General features: G+C 36.2%; 1 protein-coding gene across 1 annotated transcript; it reads left to right on the top strand.

Annotated features, from left to right (window-relative positions):
• The first annotated feature begins 15099 nt into the window (after positions 1–15099).
• Positions 15100–21714, top strand: LOC103843909 (exocyst complex component SEC3A). The gene is made up of 25 exons (XM_009120683.3): positions 15100–15365; positions 15851–15921; positions 16016–16096; positions 16276–16343; positions 16461–16563; positions 16733–16881; positions 17226–17343; positions 17456–17560; positions 17720–17821; positions 17898–18035; positions 18201–18329; positions 18407–18487; positions 18568–18642; positions 18833–19003; positions 19095–19245; positions 19344–19408; positions 19543–19713; positions 19795–19874; positions 20092–20173; positions 20414–20511; positions 20628–20736; positions 20864–20932; positions 21043–21108; positions 21189–21278; positions 21390–21714. Exons 1-25 carry the CDS (start codon positions 15191–15193, stop codon positions 21498–21500), a joined length of 2658 nt encoding a protein of 885 aa, XP_009118931.1. The 5' UTR covers positions 15100–15190; the 3' UTR covers positions 21501–21714.
• The last annotated feature ends 238 nt before the right edge of the window (positions 21715–21952 follow it).

Genomic DNA, 21952 nt, shown 5'->3' with positions numbered 1-21952 from the left:
AGTTAGGATTGCTTACCAAATTTGCTCCAGCTTTAAGAACATAAAATAACTGAAACATAGAATTTATATTAAGAAGATAGACTGCTGACATAAGGTTGGAATACAAATTCTAACTTGTCTAGAACATAATATACATGTAAAATCTAGCTGTTTTATCTACAAATAAATGATAAAGTAAAAGATAGAACAAAATTTTACATTTTCTAGATTTTTCTACAATTAAGTAAAAACCCTACAATATACATTGTGTGTTAAAAATAACAAAACTTTTTAGTTAGAATAGAGCCATACATATTTTATATTTAGATATATTATTGAGAAGATTTTACAATACAAATTTTTATTTTTAAAGTAGAAGATAAGTTAGAACATATATTTCTCTTTGTAAAAAGGGTTATAATATATATTCTAGAAAATATAGATCAACATATCTATTTTTTTAACTCAATTTTTGTATAGCAAAACATGTAAAAGAAATTGTGATTGTATTAGTGTATTTTCAAATTTTCTGGTATATATATATATATATATATAATAATAATAATTTGTTTTGTTATTTTGAGAGTAATCATGTCCAAAACTGACCAATTAATACAAAAGTATAAAGAGACAAATACAATCTCATTTTGGTCTATTTTTCCAATTTCCCAAAAAAAATAAAAGCATAGTTAAAATTTGAAAGAATTAGTAAAATAGGACATATTAAACTTTAAATTGTCCTAATATGACTTTACACTTTTAGGCCATATTAGACATGTATTATCCTTTTGTAATGAAAAAAAATAGTTTTATAATATTTAAAATTTCAAAAATATGAAAACTATTAGAAATACAGGTATTAATATTTAGATATTTTTTACAATAATATAATATTGAAATATTATTTTATTTTATTTCATACATTGACTTAAAATACTGGTTTTGATTGTCTAAATAGTAAAGAAAATGAACAATTGTTTTTTACTATGATCTAATAAGGGTAAAATGTGTAATCAGCAGTTTCTTATATTTTTAACTCTTTCTATAATTCGTTTGTCTAGATCTTAGCCAAAATTCGGCAGTTTACCTTTGGATTAAATTTATCTTACTAAAATTGAAGTACAAAACATAACTTACCTATTTTAAAACAATTTATTGCAACTTTTAGTTTCCATTTTTCACTCATCCTAAATATTTTATTTAGTTATTATTATCATATATTTTGACAATGTTTATTTAGATGTTAATCATATTATAATTCGGAAGATTTGATTGTATTATCTTCAAGATATGACAATAATTCAAAAAGTTAACAAAGAGTTTTGTTATTTGTTAACAGTTCAAAATAGTTAACAAAGAGTTTTTTTTATTGGTTAACAGATTGGTTAAAACATGTTTATCTTAATAGTTAATCACCAGAAAACAAAAAGTTAGATCAATTTCTTCTTGTGTAACTAAGAACAATGCATACATGATTAAAATACTTTCCTACTCAAAGTGAAGTTCAATTGTTCTGAACTTGGTCTGAGATCCATGCATATAATGATAAGAATTTTGGGTGATAAATTTGACGGTTCAAAAAATGTTAAAATAAAATTAGTCAATATAAACTATAAATTATTGTGTTTATAAATGTCATATTAAACCATTACTAAACATAGGTAAATGTCAAAAATATATATTACCAATTATAAGAAACAAATATTTGTTCATTAGAAAAAATTTAAAAACATTTGTGCGCTCAAGATATAATTTTCATTAACGACAAAGACCACTTTTAATCTTTTTTTTCTAGTATCATGAATTAAAGAATAAAGAAAAAGTTAAAAGAACAAAAAATATTTTTAGTGGAATTGGTTATTCTAAGTTATCTCTATAATATTGAGAAGTCAGTTTACTAGGCGTTGCACTCACATTCATTCTCAGGATGGTTAGTTAAAGAGGTACATTTAATTAATTAAAAATATTACATCTTATTATCATTATTAAATTTGATTTTCCTTTTTAATAATTAATTTATATTAATTAGAAATTTTCTTTTATCAAATTAAAAATAAAAGAAACATGAATCATCGATAAATTTAAAAAACAAAAAAAATATATATATTTATATATAATGTGATTTTCTAAAAGTTAACAAAAATAATCTTGATAATAATAAAATAATATTTCCTTTAAAACTTAATCTCAAGAAACAAAAGAAAAGTATTTTCAAAGTATAAACATATTTTCTTTGTATATATCTATTTCTTAAATAGTTACAGAAAATAATTTAAATAACATAAACCAAGATATCTCTACTTGAATAATAATAATTCATAATTAGTATTATTGAGATGTTGTATTCATTTTGTATAATCTTTAGTTGACTAAAATTATTTTATAATTAAACAAAACTAAAAGAAAATATCTATAAAAATACTGTACTTATAAAACATGAATTATCAAAAACAAATCACAAAAAATTGTATTTATTTTAAAATGTTATCTAATATTCTTACTAAAATGATTTTACTATAAGCATATTTTGATCCAATAATAAAAAAAATATTTTTAAATAGCATAATTATAGATATTTTAATGAACTTAAAATATTATATTTACTATTAAAAACTATTTTTACGTAATATTTAGTTTGATTTCTAATTTTCTTTATTTATATTTATACAATCCAATATACCCACAATTGGATTAATAGAGATAAAGGTGTTGAAAAAGTGGCAGTGGAATATTTTGAAGAATTATTTACTACTACTTCTGCATCCGGAGAAGGCTCGAAGACTGGATGTGATGACCGCTTTTTTCTTTCAACATTTTTGGCATTTAATTAAAGAAGACTTGGTGGAAATGGTGAATAATTTTCTGGTTTGAGGATTAATGGATTCAAGGTTAAATATTATTAATATCTGTGTAATACCAAAAATGGAGAGGCCTACAAAGATGACAAAACTACAACCAATAAGCCTATGCAATGTACGATACAAGATAATCTCGAAGGTTTTGTGTCAACGTTTGAAAACATGCCTCCCCTCCTTCATGTCGGAAACTCAATCGGCATTTGTGGCAAGAAGATTGATATCATATAATATTCTTATTGCCCATGAAATATTTCATGGCTGACAAACGAGTACTGCATGCCAAGGAAAGTATATGGCAATCAAAACAGACATTGATATCACTCAAATTACCCTAAGGAGTAATTTTTACTCTCTAAAATAAGATAATCAGTTGTAGTACTTAGGTATCGAATCCACAGAGAGCATGGACACACAATAAACTATAGATATTAAGATTTAGCTAGGTAATCAATACTAAAGCAGTAAATTATATGAAAGCAAGGTGAACAAGGCAATTGTTCGATTGTTGAGTTTGTAAACAATAAGGAGAAATAGCTAAACCTAGAGATTTATCAATCAAGATATTCAAAACTACAATTCAAGGATGCTAATGGTTTATAGATTCAATTCTAGAACTTGATTTTAATAAGTAAGTAATCCATCTCTCACATGCAATTACTAATCAAATGTCTAAGTCTTTGTTCCAGCTTTCGCATGTGAACAAGGAGCGAGCGTCGATCGATGCTATGACCTGAGCGTCGATCGATGCTTCCTCAGATAAGCATTAACGACCTAATCAATTATGTTTAACTAGATTCCTAGATCAACTATCATATGCGCCTAGGTATCTAATCAAGTAGAGTTCGGGTTCTGTTAATTGACTACACTTTTGTGCATCTCAATTGTCCTATGATTCAAGGTTCAACCAATCAGTCACACTATCGTGTTTTCTAACTACTCCATATCCTAATATTACAAATCACCATGGTGTAGAGATCTATAGATATTCTAGCAATCCTAATTGATTATCAGTTTGACATTTAGCTCATGAAATCCCTAAACCTAACAAGATAATTATTGATAGGTCATGGATTTTACCCACTTTTAGCCATGGTTTATATGCGTTTTAATAACTAATTATTATGTTTTAGAGTCCATTTAGTATATTTATAGGATCAGGAGTGAATTAGAAGAAAATGATGATTTTGGAGCATTTTGGAGATAATTGGAGAAAGCATCCGAGCTAACCGTCGAGCAAGACCAATGGTCGACATACAGAGACAATAATCTATCAATGCACATCCTATGACATCGATCGACAGCGAAGCGCGCAGAAGCCCGTTTGGTTCCAGCCGACTTAGAGCCCAAGACTTCACCAATTTACAAGATTATCCCTGACGAGTTTTAACCTAATATTTATAGCTTGCCAACATGTTAGAAGCAAAGTGTGCTTTCTTGTTTTCTTATCTTCACAACAAATGTTTTCTAGGATTTTAATAGAGTTGGAGAGAAGATCCAAAGAGATTTGTGATTGGAACTCCATCAATATCTATCTATTTATCAATGCAGTTTTTATCCCTAATTGATGTTATGAATTGCTTGCTATGCCCTGAGTAGTTCTATTGTTAGGTTTAAGGTTTAAATAGGTTATGAGGGATTAGCCACAACTATAGATTGCTAAGTTGTGATATTCATCATTGGTATTGTCATTAATGCATGTTTCTAGTTTAGCTAGCTAGAACTTTCCCTAGGAACTGTAGACTCAAGTCATAACTTGCATCTCACCCTGAATCCATCCTAATTGAGCTAGGATTTCTAAAGTAAGGTGAAAGTTGATCTAGCAAGCCTAGTGAGCATAATTCAACCCACGCATAAAGCTTGACTAAGAACACGTTGATCGATATTCCTATAAAATAATCGATCGATGGTACAACAAGTGTATCGAACGATATTCCTCTATAATCATCGATCAACACTTATACCTGGTCAATAGGCAAACCTAGAAAGCAAACACCAATCGGTTTGTTTATAAGTGTTTAAGCTCTTTAATATCATGCATACAACTTGTTAGGCATCTGTAGTATTATAATCCTGATTACCTGAATAGAAATCCTAAGTCTAGCTATTTCATCTAAAGCACCAAAAACCCAATCAAATCAATCGAGCAATTGCCTTGCTCACAAACCTGTTTTTTACATTTAATCATAATCAACCTAGCTTAATCAGTCTAATTAGATTTAATAGGTTTCCTATCTTTTCGTGGATTTGATCCCTAAGTACTACAACTGAACCTCTTATTTGAGAGAGTAATTCACTCCTCAGGGTAATTTGAGTGAGATCAAATTTGGCGTTGTTGCCGGGGAGCTTTGATCGCCTATAGATTTAGTCTAGGTTACTTTTTAAAACCACTTTATGACATAATTTTTTTCTTGTCTATTCAGGTGCATGTCCAGCAGTACTAGAAGCAACAAGGAAACTCAACTGGTATTCTCATCAGATCCTGCAAGTTTGGAACGTTCAATCCGCAAAAAAAAGACGCTCTTCATCGATCGACATCACCACTAGTTCATCGATCGACACTCTCCAACCACCGTCGACCCAGAAACAAATCTCGTCGACCGACACTCACTCATCACCATCGACCGAAGCTACTCTTCTGTCGACTGATATCTTCCATCTGACGTCGATTGATATTTCAGTCCAAACATCGATCGATACTGAGTTGTGAGACATGGTTGCGACCTTAATTCTTGTGCGAGATGATAATGGATACATGCATGACCAGGAAGGTCATCTGCGTAATGCAGCAGGCCAGAGGATAGATGCTCATGGGGCTGTAATCCCTGAGCACAATGCTGATGCTACAGGAGCTGCTCAACCTGTAGATGAGGCTGCTCGACCCAGAACGTTGGCTGATTACAACAGTCCAGATCAGTTCTATGCCAACAGAACAGCAATTCGTCCTCCAGCTATCCAGAGAGGCGATTTTGAGTTGAAGTTGCAGCACTACACACTCGTGGGACAGATACCCTACTATGGGTTATCTCACGAGCATCCTCTAGATCATCTGGAGGGTTCGAGGATCTTATATCTGCTATCAAAGTCAATGGAGTCCTTGAGGACTACCTACTCTGCAAGCTCTTCAAGTACTCACTTGCTAGAGAGGCTTCGCATTGGCTTAAGCAGTTACCACCAGGATCTCTTACATCCTGGACCATGAACACATTCATACGTAACTTCTTTAATGAGGCGCGTGCTGAAGACTTGAGGAGCAAGATTGCTACATTCGTGTAGGAGCCTACAGAATCATTCAGAAGCTCCTGGATCAGATTCAAGTTTTACCAGAGAGATTATCCATACCATGGATTCAATGAAGTACCGCTACTCAGTACTTTCTTCAGAGGCATCGCACTGCAGTATCAGATGGCTCTTGATGCTTCCAACGATGAGAACTTCAACACTAAGAATCCAGAAGAGACTGTGAAAGTTATTGAGAACTTCGCATCAAGCAATAGCACCAAGAACACTGATTTTGAGAGAAGGAGATTTGCAGCCATCCTTGGAAAGGACCAGATGGATGAGGTGAAAGCAAAGCTGGACAGTGTTCACAAGCTTCTAAGGAAGCAGGCTTGCTTAGTAGATGATGCATATATGCTGTAGATACATAGGGTAGAGCAGAATTAGATGTGAACTTCATGAGTATAAATGGATTCTAGGATCCTGGAAACCAGAGTGGAAACAAAAACTTCTATGTCAATGGACAAATGAGTAATTTCAACCAGAGTTCACAGTACCAGAAGCCCTACAACAACAACTACAGCAGCAACATGAGTTATGGAAACTCATCTTACCAGAAGCCACCACCACTTACTTAGGAGAGCAAGATTGAAGAAATGCTTGATAGGGTTCTTGAAGGACAACATAGCATGACATTGGACTTCAATGGGAAGATTGATTTTGTTTACAACAACCTGAATACAAAGTTTGGGACTTTGAGCACTCATGTGAAGAAGCTACATATGCAAGTAGTTTAGACATGAGAAGTTGTTAAGAGGAAAGAAGCCTTAACAAGGGGGGGGGAGGGGGTAGGAGATGATGTAATAAAGCATCACGTGAACGCCATCATAGATGATGATTTCTGGCAAGTGGTGAAGCATGAGAAGCTGCAAGAAGTAGATTTCGAAGTAGAGAGTTTGATTAGTTTTGGCGGATCACATTGGTGTCGATCGACATCAGATTTCGAACATCGATCGACGGACTTCAACCAACCGATCGACAGCCTCTCCAGAGCATCGATCGATGAAACCTACAGAGTCGACTGCATCGTGCAATGCCGTGAGGATCATGACTCACGAGGAGTTCGCAGCAAGACACCCAAATCCACCCATCCCTGTTTATGTCAACATCGATCGGCAAACAGAGCCAGCCATCGATCGGCAAACAGAGCCAGCCATCGATCGACAAACTCCAGCACCCATCGATCGACGAGCACATCTCACATACCGAGTGGAGTTTCCAAAGATAGACATCGTCCGAATCAATGAACTCAGGTGACAACCCAAACCTTTAGCTAAACCACCAGAGACCACCAAGTACACATTCAGAGGATGCAGCAGAGCCAATGGAAGTTGATAAGGCTCCTATGGGGAGAACCTTGAGGAAAAGAAAGGAAATTTTTGCCAAGCATCTGAAGAGGGGAGCTAATAAGAAGGAGATGAAAAGTTTTCGAAAAAGAGTCCTCATGATTCGACTGGAGAAACCATTCTAGGAGGCCTACTTTACCCACAGATTGTGGATGTTCTTCAGAGAGACCAAGGAGACTGAAGAGGACATTAGGAGAATGTTCTATGAGGCCAGAGATGGGATGAAGAATATGATTACAGTGAAGAAGAAGAGTGATCCTGGGAAGTTTTGAATACCATGTTTGGTTAAGGGTATCGAGTTCCCACATGCATTGTGTGACACATGAGCATCCATCAGCATCTTACCTAGGGTTATGGCAGACCATCTAGGTTTAAAAGTGGAGCCTTCCAAGGAATCATTCACTTTTGTGGATTGTTCTCAGAGGAGCTTAGGAAGAATTGTCAGAGACCTTGAGGTGCAGATTGGTAATGCCCTAGTTCCATGTCTTGGATATCAAGCTCAACTGGAACTCTTCTTTGTTACTTGAAAGAGCCTTCTTGTCAACAGTAAGAGTAATATGCAACATGCAAACTAACAAGTTGTGCCTGATGCTCATAGATCCACATGTCCACTATGATCCAATTCCAGTCATAAAGCCACAGACGTCCTCCAGAAGAATCGATGATCCAGGACTCATAGCAGCATGTCACTGTGAAGCTGAGTACGAGATAGAATATTCCGCGTCAATCGAAACTCACATCCTCACATCGAACGACAGTGCTAAACATAAATCGAGTAACAATCACATATAAGAATCGATCGACAGTAGTCGAGACGATTCGAAGAATGACTACTACAATCCCACCCTGGCAGTAAACACTGCGGCACCTTCAGCCAGAGCTACTCTTCATACAGAGGAGTATGATGAGGATTATGAGGAGGAACGAACTAAAAAATATAGAGGAATTTGTACTGAGGACAATAGACTTCTCAACCATTCCTATCAGACAAGGAATGTTACGTCGATCGACAGAACCGTCCCAACATCGATCAACACTCATCATCACCAGAAAAACTGTAAACGATCATCGACTGACATTGCCTACTACACATCGATCCACGATGGGGTCGACCGTGCACAAGAAGGAAACTTCTCCATTGGCAGTTGGGCAGATGATTACTATCACGAGAGCTATGTAGTAGAAACAACAGTACATGCACCAGGAGCATAAATCTCTTCATGCAATAACGCAACATTCCAGAGCACCAGCAAAGAGTTACAAACGAGTTCTATGGCACAGCTGGTGGAGTAGATGATCATTTCAAGCCAAAGTAGCGACAACATACTAGACCGTCGATCTACATTGACGTCCCAACATCGATCGACAAACGTCTAGAGTTTGGAAAAAGAGCCTATGACCGTGATGGAACTAGGACATTCCACTGGGAGGAGAAGGATGAGTATGGAGTCTACAGAGATGATCACGGACATGGTCGAGATGTAGATGGACACATCATCCGTGTATCCGAGGATGATATCATAAATCTTCTGGAAAGAGCTTCAATGGACTAGCACATCTACCTATGTCTGCCAGAATATGCTAGGTCATTCGCACATACCAAGCTAATACCAGAAATCTACACCAAGGATGAGATAAATGAGATGCTTTACGGAATCTTTGGAGCCCAAGGAAAGAATGAAGATGACTTCCAGATGAAGCTTGATGGTGTCTACTACCCACTGAATGATAGCATCAGTTAGTCGACTACATGCTTGGAAAAGATGTGGCAAGACATAGCTAGAATGCAGACATATCGTGCGGCTGAAGCAACTACACCAGCATCGATCGACCGAAAACTTCCAACATCGATCGACGATGCCCATCACAATAAAATCTGATGAACTCTCAACCAAATTTTACACCAGAGCAGAGATTGATCATATGGGAGAAGAGATTCACAGAACTCTGGGAGCAGCATAAGAGAGGCTTGATAAGAGATGTGATGACATCTATTTTCCATGGAACATCACCATCAGTTCTTTGACTTCTCAGACACAAGCAATGCAGAGGGAGATAGTGAAGATTCAGAAATACATCGCTCATCGACCAAAGGCATCGACATCGATCGACATACGCATTACCACATCGACCGACATTCATAGAAGGACATCGATCGATGAAGATACACTAACAAACCGAGGAGGGCTAGTACCAAAGGTGAAATCAAATATGTCTGATATAAACAACCATGGAAAGGAGATCTCAGCTGACACATACGCCACACTTGTGAGACATCAGTTCAAACTTGAATGTCTTGGTTACAGATTGCAGAGGATAGAGAATACAACTGCAACAATGAAAGACAAATAGCGCAGAAGAGACAAGGCAATGAGAGACTTCACGGGTACATGGTTCAACAAGAGCAGAGAAGAGATGGAGACTTGCTTCCCAGTAAGTGCCAACTTTCCACATTACTAGCCAAATCACCTCCAAAGTAAGGCTAAATGACTATAACAAAGCGTTGAGTGGGAGGCAACCCACTATTAGGTAATTTCTAATTGGTTTTTATTAGTTTAGTACTTATGTTAGTCTTAAAAAATTTGCAGGTCATAAAAAAACGATCCGAGTAGACGATTACCAAGAGAATCGACAGACGAAACACTGCCGACATCGATCGACAGAACATCACCTGCTGCGACCGATGACAACATCTTTACATCGATCGACATCTATTCCGGTCTGGTATATCGTTCTATCTTGTTACATTGAGTCCTTATGCTTTTGTTTTCACCATAACTTTGACTGAATTGACATTGGGGATAGTGTAGTTTAAGTCTGGGGGAGGTTACTGATATTAGTTTATTTCATGAGTCTTATTTAAAATGTTTTCAAAAATAAGTTCTTATTGAGTCAAGAAAGAGACAATGAACTTATTAATTTTGCTTGTTATCTAACCACACCATTCTAGACTTACTAGTTGCAAATAGCACTAAAGATAGCAAAGTGGATCAACATGTCAACTATGTTATACTTGCTGAGAATGTTTGAAAGAGCCAAAGCTCCAAAAGGTTCCAAAAGGCACTCAAATTACCACTTTTCTCCAAATCGTCCATGAACCTGTAAACATTGTACATAGATTCTATATCGTAGTAAATATATCTTAAAACACCTATATACCATGGCTAATAATGGGTAAATCCATGGTATATCAGACATGAGCAAAGCATATGATAGGGTGGAATGGGACTTCATCCATGCCGTTCTACCGAATTTGGGATTTGATCCTCATTGAATTAATGACAGAGTGTATATCGTCGGTTCAATATCAGGTTTTACTAAATTGTCAACCGCAGGGTCTCATAATTCCAAATAGGAGTTTACGTCAAGGAGATCCTTTATCTCCTTATATTTTCATTATGTGTACTGAGGCGTTAATTGCAAAAATCAAAAGGCTGAAAGAGAGAAACAATAAACAAGAATGAAGGTAGCCAGAGCATGTCCATCGATATCTCATCTGCTCTCTGTAGATGATAGTCTTTTCTTCTGCAAGGCACAAAGGGAGGAGTGTCAAACCATTCTCAAGATTTTAAAGGAATATGAGGCGGTATCGAGTCAACTCATAAATTTCCAAAAATCTTCGATTCAATTTGGACACAGGATTGATGAATCTAGCAGACAAGAATTGAGGAACATTTTGGGTATATAGAATTCAAGGGGAATGGGGTCCTACTTAGGACTGCCAAAAAATCTTGGAGGTTCCAAAATACAAGTCTTTAGTTTTGTGCAGGAACGTTTAAACATTATAATTAATGGATTGACATTCAAATTTTTCACTCAAGGAGGAAAGGAGGTGGTTATCAAATCAATGGTTACGGCTTTACTGAATCATGTGATGTCTTGCTATCGTCTACCAAAGGCTACTGCAAAGAAACTGACGAGCGCGGTAGCACAATTATGGTGGAGTCCAGGGGGAGCACAAAAGGTATGCACCAGAAATTATGGGATAAAGTATGTGCAAATAAGGATGAAGGAAGTTTGGGTTTTAAAGATATTACGGATTTTAATACGGCGATGCTTGGTAAGCAGTAATGGTGTTTGATAGAAAAGCCATTATTTGCTCCCGGTTTTAAAGGACGGTATTACATGAATGCCTCACTCTTGGAGCCGATTCGATCATATTCTCCGTCATATGGCTGGCAGAATATTGTTTCCGCTAGATCTCTGGTAAGCAAAGGACTAACCAAAAGGGTGGGATCATCAAAACATTCGCCCGAGACCAGCAAATAAAAATCAACAAAACATTTACCCAGACCTTACAGTGGACTCTCTTATTGATCCCGTTTCGCGAACTTGGAACTCACAGGCAATTTGGGCCTTGGTGGATCCCGGGGATGTGAAAATAATAGAAAGGATATCACTGAGCAAGACTCAGATGGTAGATAGAGATGGATGACATTTCACAAAGAATGGGAGATATACGGTAAAATTAGGATATCAGATCGAGAGGGTTTATCCAGATAAGGAAAAACCAGCAGACGTGTTTGGATCCACAGTTGATATTTAAAAGGCGTTATGTTGGAAATTATGGTGCCCACCAAATATAAAACATTTCTTATGGCAATTGATGTCAGGGTATATCGCAGTTAAGAAAAATTTGCGAGCGTGAGGAATACATGGGGACATATGTTGTGCCAGATGTGGAGCTTCAGAGGAATCGATAAACCATGTGTTCTTCGAATGCCCTCCAGCGATTCAGGTTTGGGCACTATCAAAGATACTGTCAAACTCGGGTATCTTCCCAACTAGCTCTCTCTTTAGAAACATGGACCATCTATTTTGGTGAGTTCTCCCGCCACTGGATGATCATCAATTCGCATGGATACTATGGTACATTTGGAAATGAAGAAATAATAAAGTTTATAGTAATTTAGATATAGATCCCAGGGAAACCCTTAAATTAGAAGAAATTAATTCAACTCTGCGGGTTGAGGCACAAATGCTGAACATACAGAGGGAAACACCAAATGCGGTCGTGACACTACCGTTGATTCCAGGGCAATGGTGCTTTACAGATGTCCCGTGGAAAGAAAATGATTGTTTGTCGACAAGATTAGTATAGTACTCTAGAAGGTTTTGATGGTATGATGGGGGCAAGAAATGTATGGGCTAGTCTCTCTCCTCTTCATGTAGAGATGGAAGCTTAAGTAAATCTGATTATACATATTATTATTTAAAATTATTTTAAGTTTACCTTATATATATAAGGTATAACATTATTTAGAGTTTACAAAATATTTTAAATATTGATATACGTTCATTCATGAGCTTTCAAATTTTACCGTTTATTTTATTTTATACAACTTTCTGCTGATCATGACGCTATTTTTTCTAATATTTTAGGGGAATCATTTGTATCAATTATTATTATAAATATTATGAAAATATACTTACACATCTAAAATGAAAAAAAAAAACTGAACTCAGGCGATAAATAAATCAACAAATTTGGCTTAATAAGAATAAAAAATAAATATACTTCAATTTGAATGAATATGTCATTTTAAATACCCACAAAATGGACTAATCAAGTTTCTTATATACAAATCAACGGTCTAACAAGAATTAAAACATATTATTTTATACATATAAATTATGGAAAACTTGAAAACATATTAATAACTTACTAAAATAGGAATTAATTGTTACAGTTTATTTAATTTGTAAAATATATATGCATAACATTTCAAAATATTATTGTTATATTAATTTAAGTAATTTTGAATTGATCAACAATATAACTTATTTTTTCTATTTTATTTACAAAAAAATATATATAATGTTATACATGATATTACTAAAATATATTTACATATCTAAGAGAACAAACAATCTAAATGCAAATAACAAAATTAATCAAAATTGCAGTCTATTTAGAACAAAAAAAAATATTTCTCTAGGTATGCTCATCATACAACTATCTATTTCTTTGCGTCAGTTCCATTGCAGCGAACATAAGAGAAAAACTTAGCTCGGCCTTATAGCAATCCCAAAGTAATTGCGTATCCAAAATCACATGTCTGATTAAAAAAACACAATATTATTAATAAAAATCATATATATAAATTATAAATAATTTAAAATTGAAAGAAATTTATTAATCAATTATTATAATATATTTACTGTATAAATATTTATATATGTGTATGAGCACGGAAAAATCACCTAGTTTTAAATATCTCGGGTTAGTATTCAATTTGTACTTAGTAAATTTTACTTTACCAAAAAGTGAAAAATACAATCTAATTCTTTTAGAACATGGTATTCCTCATAAGACTTAAAGAATTCATTGGAAAAGACTATTGGAAACATAATCCTCTTATTTGTCATCATTCTTTTAATCCAGGTTTTCTTTTTAATGTAACAATAAGTCATATTCTTTAGAATCCTCAAAAAGATTTTGTTAAATGGCCAGATGAAATGTTATGTAGTATAAAATTTTAGAAGGGTTGAACACATATTACATGTTCTCTCTCTCTCCTCGCTTACTCTCTTCTCGCTTACCCTCTCTCTCGCCAAGACCGCGTTCTACAGTGTTGCTCTTGTGTCGGCAGCATGTGCGCGCGCGTGCGTGCCGGCGGAGTCTCTTTCTCTCTTTCTAAATCTCGTCTTCTCCTTTGTTGCTCCTTGATCCCTACTCTCTTTTGATATGTCATCGATTGTCTTCTCCATTGTTGGTACTCGCGTTGGGTTTGACTCGTGTAGGTCCAGTGCGTTGTTGTATCTGGTGGTCTTCTATGGCTAAGTTTGGTGACTCCATGCTCGGCCTCCTCGCTTCGAATCCCCTCACTCGGCTCCTCTCTCTGGAGGCGACATCTTCTGTTTTAAAGTTTCAGTCTCTCGGGTTGGTTTGGTTCCATTCCGTTGACACAGGTTATGGAATCTCCACAAATAAGTTCCGATAACTCGGTTCTCGATGGTTGCAATGTCAGGATGGCTCTCGGGGGTCATTGGTCATCCTGGTGTCTACATTTGTTCATAGCTTACTTCTCGGTGTTGTGTCTGATCGATTGGTCTTAGCTGTGTGTGTAGCTTGTTGTGCTGTACAGGTGGTTAAAGACTGCTGGCAGAGAGTGGCGGAGACCTCAGCCTTTTTTTTGCAGGTTTGTGGCGGCTTAGGGGGGGGGGAGTACAGCTTGAGTTCTTCGGAGCTCTTCTTGATAAGGGTCTTTTGGAACCTCCTCTTCTTTTGTTTGCATAGTATTTCATCGATAAGTGACGATTATAAGTCTCGAGGAGTTCTTCAGCTACTCTAAAGATGACTTGGGAACTATCAGCATTCGAGGCAGCGAAGAAAACTTCACTTTTCCAAGATTTTCGTTGATGGCTAAGAATGATGATTGATTTCTAAGGATTTTGAAAATTGACTAGCGGAATGTGTCGGGTTTATTGGATGAGCGAAGCTAGGAATGTAAGAGATTGACTTGAGAAATTTTTGTTCAAATCGGGATTGTAATCGGATCTTAATTATCGTTTGCGGGTTGAATAAAATTAAATTAAATTTTAGAAGGGCCTCTTCTCATTTCTCACCTTGTTCCCATTACAATTTATCTTGCCACGTAAATTCAGATCCTATTTAGTACTTATTTACTGCATATAACAGATTCGACTTTTCCAATCGTAAGGCTGAGTTTTCTCCTTGGCTGGATCCACGACTAAAAGAAGAAGAAGAAGAAGAGCGAAGAAGGAGCTATGGCGAAATCAAGCGCCGACGATGACGAGCTACGGCGTGCTTGCGAGGCCGCCATCGAAGGAACGAAGCAATCGATTGTCATGTCGATCCGCGTCGCCAAGAGCCGCGGTGTCTGGGGAAAGTCTGGCAAATTAGGTCGCCAAATGGCCAAACCTAGGGTTCTCGCTCTTTCCGGTGACTCCTCCTTCTCCTTTCCCTCTTTCGATCCTCTCGATTTGATAGCAATTCTGGATCCGAGCCTTGTTTTTGTTCACCTTTGATCTTAAGCATTAAGTGTTGGTGTATATTGCTTTAGATCGCAGTTTACAATTATCCGATATCCACTGGTTATCATTTGACAGAATGAGATAAGCGTAGATAGGGAATCCATAAGGTTTCACTGTGTCTAGAAAATCTCTGATCCTAGTTTTTTTAATTATCCATTATATTTGCAAAATTGATTTCTAGATTTGAGCGTTGTTCTTGTTCACCTTCAGTTACCTGTTCTTTGCGTTATTTTAGCTTAGATTAAGCATTATTGTGTATAGAAAAGCTCTGATTCAAGTGGAGAAATGTGGCCACGGATCCATGTTTCAAGCTTTGTCATCAGATATTTTCAAGTGGAGAAATCAACTGAATATGATTTTTTTTTCTTTTGTATTGTGTTCTGCTTTATGCAGTTAAATCAAAGGGTCAGCGGAAGAAAGCATTTCTTCGAGTAATGAAGTATTCAAGTGGAGGTGTCCTTGAGGTAATCTTCTATATCCAATTGAGGCATACAATGGTAGCAGATTCCTTGAAGTTCATGATGACTGATGATATTTTCAAATTCTTTGTTCATCCAGCCTGCTAAAATGTACAAACTCAAGCATCTTTCGAAAGTGGAAGTCATAACTAATGACCCAAGTGGATGTACTTTTACCCTGGTAAGATCAGTCGATGGTATTAATGGGTGATCAATACGTAAGATTTCTAGAAAATGTGTATGCTTTCTGAAGAAACCATAGCATCTAGTGTAAGAGATGGAACACAAAAGCTGATTGTGTAATTGTAAAAATAGTGTTTTCCATGTTCCCTCTGCTTTCGCTGATGCAAATTCTTTTAGGGGTTTGATAATCTCAGGAGTCAAAGTGTTGCTCCTCCTCAGTGGACCATGCGCAATACTGATGACAGGTACTGCAGTTAGGAACATACATATTAACTTCAACAAGATGTGCAAGATATATTTTAAGCTTTGTTGATCTAGGTAGTTTTGCTCATCTGATACACTTTTCTCTATTGTGACTGTAGGAACCGAATTTTAGTTTGCATATTGAACATATGCAAAGACGTATTGGGCAAGCTTCCGAAAGTCGTTGGTATAGATATCGTCGAGATGGCCCTTTGGGCTAAGGTGCGGTTTGTAACTTCTCTTTTTAAATTTTGGTCTAAGTTTCTTATTTCCCAAAAAAGGCTTTTGTATGTGCTTGTTTTCTCATTTTCCTCACCTTTCATATTCGCTCGTTCTTTTCATAGCATAATGTTATGCTTTAGCCTTCTTTCTTTTCGTGTTATTGGTCTAGGATAACACTCCAGTAGTCACTACTCAAAGAAGTACAGAAGATGGTGAGCCTGTTGCTGAAGCTGTAACAGAAAGTGAATTGAAAGTTACTGTTGAAAAAGAACTTGTCTCTCAGGCCGAGGAAGAAGATATGGAGGCTCTCTTAGGAACGTATGTCTTATTCTGCCCTAGTTATCATTTCGGTTAAATCCTCTTTCTTCACGCATTTACTTTTTGTTCTTGTCAGTATATGTTTGAGAAAGGAGGTCTCCTCCCCGTGAATCTTAAACTTGTGACACTAGTTTTATGCTAACATAGAAAGGCATAATTATCCACCATGCAAACTATAGAATCACATCTTTACATTTGTCTTCGTGATTGTATTTAGTTTAAATTATTGGCATTGTTTCTCTAAAATCTAGCTTGCTAGGGATAAAAAGTAATGGAAATGCAGTTACCTTTTCCATTTAGTTTTATCATATTGTTCAGTCGACTTATATCACTGACGTATACAGTTATGTAATGGGCATTGGTGAAGCTGAGGCATTTTCTGAAAGGCTGAAGCGAGAGCTCCAAGCTCTTGAAGCGGCAAATGTACATGCAATTCTGGAAAGCGAACCATTAGTGGATGAGGTAATTATTTTTTTGATAATTATTATTTTAGGACCATCTTTGCATTTGGGCAGTTTAAGGGAACATTAGCGTTTGACTTTCTTGCTTATGTGGCCCATCTTCATGTTTTCAGGTTTTGAATGGACTAGAGGCAGCAACAAATATTGTTGATGACATGGATGAATGGTTAGGGATATTTAACGTGAAACTTAGACACATGAGGGAAGACATTGAATCGGTAGGACGTACCACCTATAAATGACAATTCCTGGTCATTTATTTTATTATGAGGATCTTGTAACTGCATTAAAAGAAGTAGAAGTAATTCCAAGTATTTGTGGTGTAGGACTGCTCATTAGTTTTTTAGCACATATTCTCACTTTTTTGTGGTACGCAGATAGAAACTCGAAACAACAAATTGGAGATGCAGTCTGTAAACAACAAAGCTCTCATTGAAGAGCTTGATAAAGTTATTGAGAGACTGCGTGTGCCTTCCGAGGTTCGTTAACCATAAGTTTTGTGCTTGCTTCTCATTTTTCTACTTGGTTCACCAATAGAAGTGTTGTTGATTGCAGTATTCAGCATCCCTCACAGGAGGCTCATTTGATGAAGCAGACATGCTCCAAAATATTGAAGCTTGCGAGTGGTTAGCCAAAGCTTTAAAGGGTCTTGAAGTGCCGAACTTAGACCCCATATATGCTAATATGCGATCTGTATGTCTATGCACTTAGATATTTCCTATTCGCTCCTTTATCATTATAATCTTCCATTAATTCAGCTTTGTTTATTACATTGTGTTGGGGCTAGAAAAGAACATAAGAATCTAATTTTTGTACAACTACCTGAATCGTGGCTACTCTCTGCTGTATTCTTTTCAGGTAAAAGAGAAACGAGCAGAGCTAAAAATATTGAAAGCTACTTTTGTGACGAGAGCGTCTGAGTTCCTGAGAAACTACTTTGCTAGTTTGGTAGATTTCATGGTTAGCGACAAAAGTTACTTTTCTCAGGTACTACTTTTGTAAAACTTTCTAGCATTAACTCTAGTGTTGATAATTCTAAATACTTAAACACATGCTCAAAACAGAGAGGTCAGCTGAAGCGGCCTGACCATGCAGATTTGCGGTATAAATGCAGAACATATGCTCGTCTTTTGCAACACTTAAAGGTAAAACCGAGAAATGAGTAGGTGTCATTAAAAAAAAAGCTTAATGCAGTACAGTGATTGATGCTCCTTTCTTTTTGCAGAGTCTTGATAAGAACTGTTTGGGACCATTGAGAAAAGCATACTGCAGCTCCCTGAACTTGCTCCTTCGCCGGGAGGTGAGGAACAAATTTATTCACTTTTGACCACTGATTTATTGGAACCGTGAATTGGTTAAGGCTTCTAAAACCTACTGAATATTTAAAGCATGGATATGCAGCAAACATTTTGTTTTCTACTGTTCTTCCATTCTGTTGGAGCGTTACAATTCAGTTCATGTTACCAAATATTCGTTTCTTAAAAACACAGGCTCGTGAATTCGCAAATGAGCTTCGTGCAAGCACAAAAGTATCACGAAATCCTACTGTTTGGCTAGAAGGATCTACGGGTTCTAGTCAGAATGCAAACACTGATACCTCTGCAGTATCGGATGCTTATGCCAAGATGCTAACAATATTTATCCCGCTTCTTGTAGATGAGGTATTATTTATTAAACCTATCATTTTCCGTTTGACCTTTAAATGCATCTAACGCAAACCTCATGTTACGTTTTTGCTTCATAATACTACAGAGTTCCTTTTTTGCGCACTTCATGTGCTTTGAGGTACCAGCTCTTGCTCCACCTGGAGGTGCTGGCAGTGATAAAAGGCCCAACAATGACGATGGTAATGATGATGATGATTTGGGTATCATGGACATTGATGAGTCTGATAAGAAAACTGGTAACGTAAAATTGTCTGCCATCTGTAAAGCTTTCACTATATCCTCAAACAATATGGTCTAACGGTTCTGAAAGCAATGCAATTGTCCAATTCTGCAGGTAAAACCTCCCCAGACCTGACGGCATTGAATGAATCTCTTCAAGATTTACTTGATGGTATTCAGGTTAGAGTTCCCTGATGTAATGTTTCCATGTTAAATGAAAGACCCAGTTGTTAATTTTCTGGATTAGTATCTATAGGTTAGCAGTTCATTTCTTTTTACTAAAAGAGATCTCCCCTATGTTCTTGTCACTGCAGGAGGATTTTTATGCTGTTGTTGACTGGGCATACAAAATAGATCCACTACGTTGCATATCAATGCATGGGATAACTGAACGGTATCTATCTGGTCAGAAAGCTGATGCTGCAGGATTTGTTCGCCTTTTGCTTGGAGATCTGGAGGCGAGGGTTTCAATGCAATTTAGCCGGGTATGTTTATTCATAGATTGTTTGGTTTATATACCTGGTATACTCTTCCTACTAATCATTTCAAGTCAACTTTCATTGCAGTTTGTGGATGAAGCTTGTCACCAGATTGAAAGAAACGAGCGTAATGTAAGACAGATGGGCGTCTTACCATATATTCCAAGGTAACCAGGAGTTCAATTTTTTTTTTGCCTACAGATTAGTGCGATGTGTACGCTTCTTTCTGTACAAACCGGATAGTATTTCCTTCCACCTTGTAAACAATTTGGTTCAGAACTATTTTTCCGAATAAGATTGTTGGTCAGGTGGACTATAGGTGATCCATGAAACCGTTCTAGTGTTACTTGCGGTTATCCTAACATTATTATCTCATTTTCATAGATTTGCAGCACTCGCTACTCGTATGGAACAGTACATACAAGGACAATCTAGGGATTTGGTTGATCAGGCATACACAAAATTCGTAAGTACAGCTGTTTCTATTGAACCAGTAAAGTTACATAAACCACGCAATGAAAGAATAATGTTTTCCATTTCAATTACATACAACCTCAACTTGCACCTGATCTTAGTTCACTTGCAATGTATAAATCCATTATATGTTTGTTGTCGACTTGAATAACAACAAGACTGCTTCTTCGTTTCTCGCTAGTTTGTTTTCTTCCTCACTTTGATTACTGATTCTGCTAATGGTGTTTTATAGGTAAGCATAATGTTTGTGACCCTCGAGAAAATTGCCCAGCAAGATCCCAAATATGCAGATATTCTTCTTTTAGAAAATTATGCTGCTTTTCAGAATAGGTAGCTCTTTTTCTTGCTCTCTCTCTCTCTCTCTCTCTCTCTCTTTCACTCCCTTGGATTGTTCTTCTCCGAGTACTCATATCTTCTTTTAACCCTGTGTTTTGTTTGTGGTGCAGCCTGTATGACCTGGCTAATGTTGTGCCCACTTTAGCCAAGTTCTATCACCAGGCAAGTGAAGCATATGAACAAGCTTGTACCCGCCACATTAGCCTGATAATATACTACGTAAGTGGTGCTTCCCAGTTTCAGCTAATAGTGTAACTCTCTTCTTCTATGTTTCCTTCGCTTAGAGTTAATTGTGAAAGGTGTACAGCCGTTTGTGTGTTGCTTAATGTGTTATTTGTCCCTGCAGCAATTTGAAAGACTATTTCAGTTTGCTAAAAAGATTGAAGATTTGATGTATACTATCAGCCCTGAAGAGGTTAGCTATTATCATTTAACTCCCTGATGGCGTGTACTTTTGAAATTCCATCGGAAAATAAACTGTAGTAGGATTAAAAGTCTGATACAAATATCTCTCTACATTTTCAGATACCATTCCAGCTCGGTTTGTCGAAAATGGAACTACGGAAGATGTTAAAGTCAAGCTTGTCAGGGGTAAAACAGATGTGACTTGTAATGTATTAATATTAACTGTTCACAGACTTTTCTAACATATAGCTTTCTACTTTGGATAGGTGGACAAATCGATTGCACAGATGTATAAGAAGTTGCAGAAGAATCTAGCGTCCGAGGAGTTGCTACCGTCCTTGTGGGACAAATGCAAGGTACCAATTTAAACTGAATCCATGATAAGTTGTCGATGGAAGTATTTGTATTAGCTCTAAAAAAATTTTGAATTTGAATCAAAACATATGTCTGCTAAAAAAAAAAAACAGAAGGAGTTTCTGGACAAGTACGAGAGCTTCGTGCAGCTAGTAGCCAAAGTTTACCCTAGTGAAAACGTTCCTGGGGTTACTGAAATGAGAGGACTTCTTGCTTCCATGTGAAAAAGTCTTTGACTACGTTCCTTGGTCATTTTATGGATATATGTTACTATAAAACGTATGAGAGCTTTATTCATTCTCTTTTCATTTTCCGTCTTCTGTTTTTGTACGTTGGAATGTTAAAGAATGAACTAGACAAAAGGAAACGATTGTGTTCATTCGTTTTGGTTGTGTTTGACGAAAGTAATTTTGAATATAAACAAAAAGCATTTGTATATAAATAGAATTTAATTTGGCAAATAATGACAGTGATAAGAATTACAGTATATTATTAATAAGACTAGAGATTTTTTCCGCGCTTCGCGCGGATTGTGTCTTATAAATTTATAATATTATTTGTCGATTCTTTTCTTTTATATTAACTTCTTGTTTTTCCAATGTTAGTTTTTCTTAATTTAAATTTATATGTTTATAATTTTTCATTTTTCTTGTCGTAGATGGAGAATTATATTTTT

Source organism: Brassica rapa, chromosome A10 (genome assembly GCF_000309985.2).
Source record: "Brassica rapa cultivar Chiifu-401-42 chromosome A10, CAAS_Brap_v3.01, whole genome shotgun sequence".
NCBI lineage: Eukaryota > Viridiplantae > Streptophyta > Magnoliopsida > Brassicales > Brassicaceae > Brassica > Brassica rapa.
The sequence above is the reverse complement of the archived record's forward strand: the minus strand, read 5'-3'. Positions and strand labels throughout refer to the sequence as shown.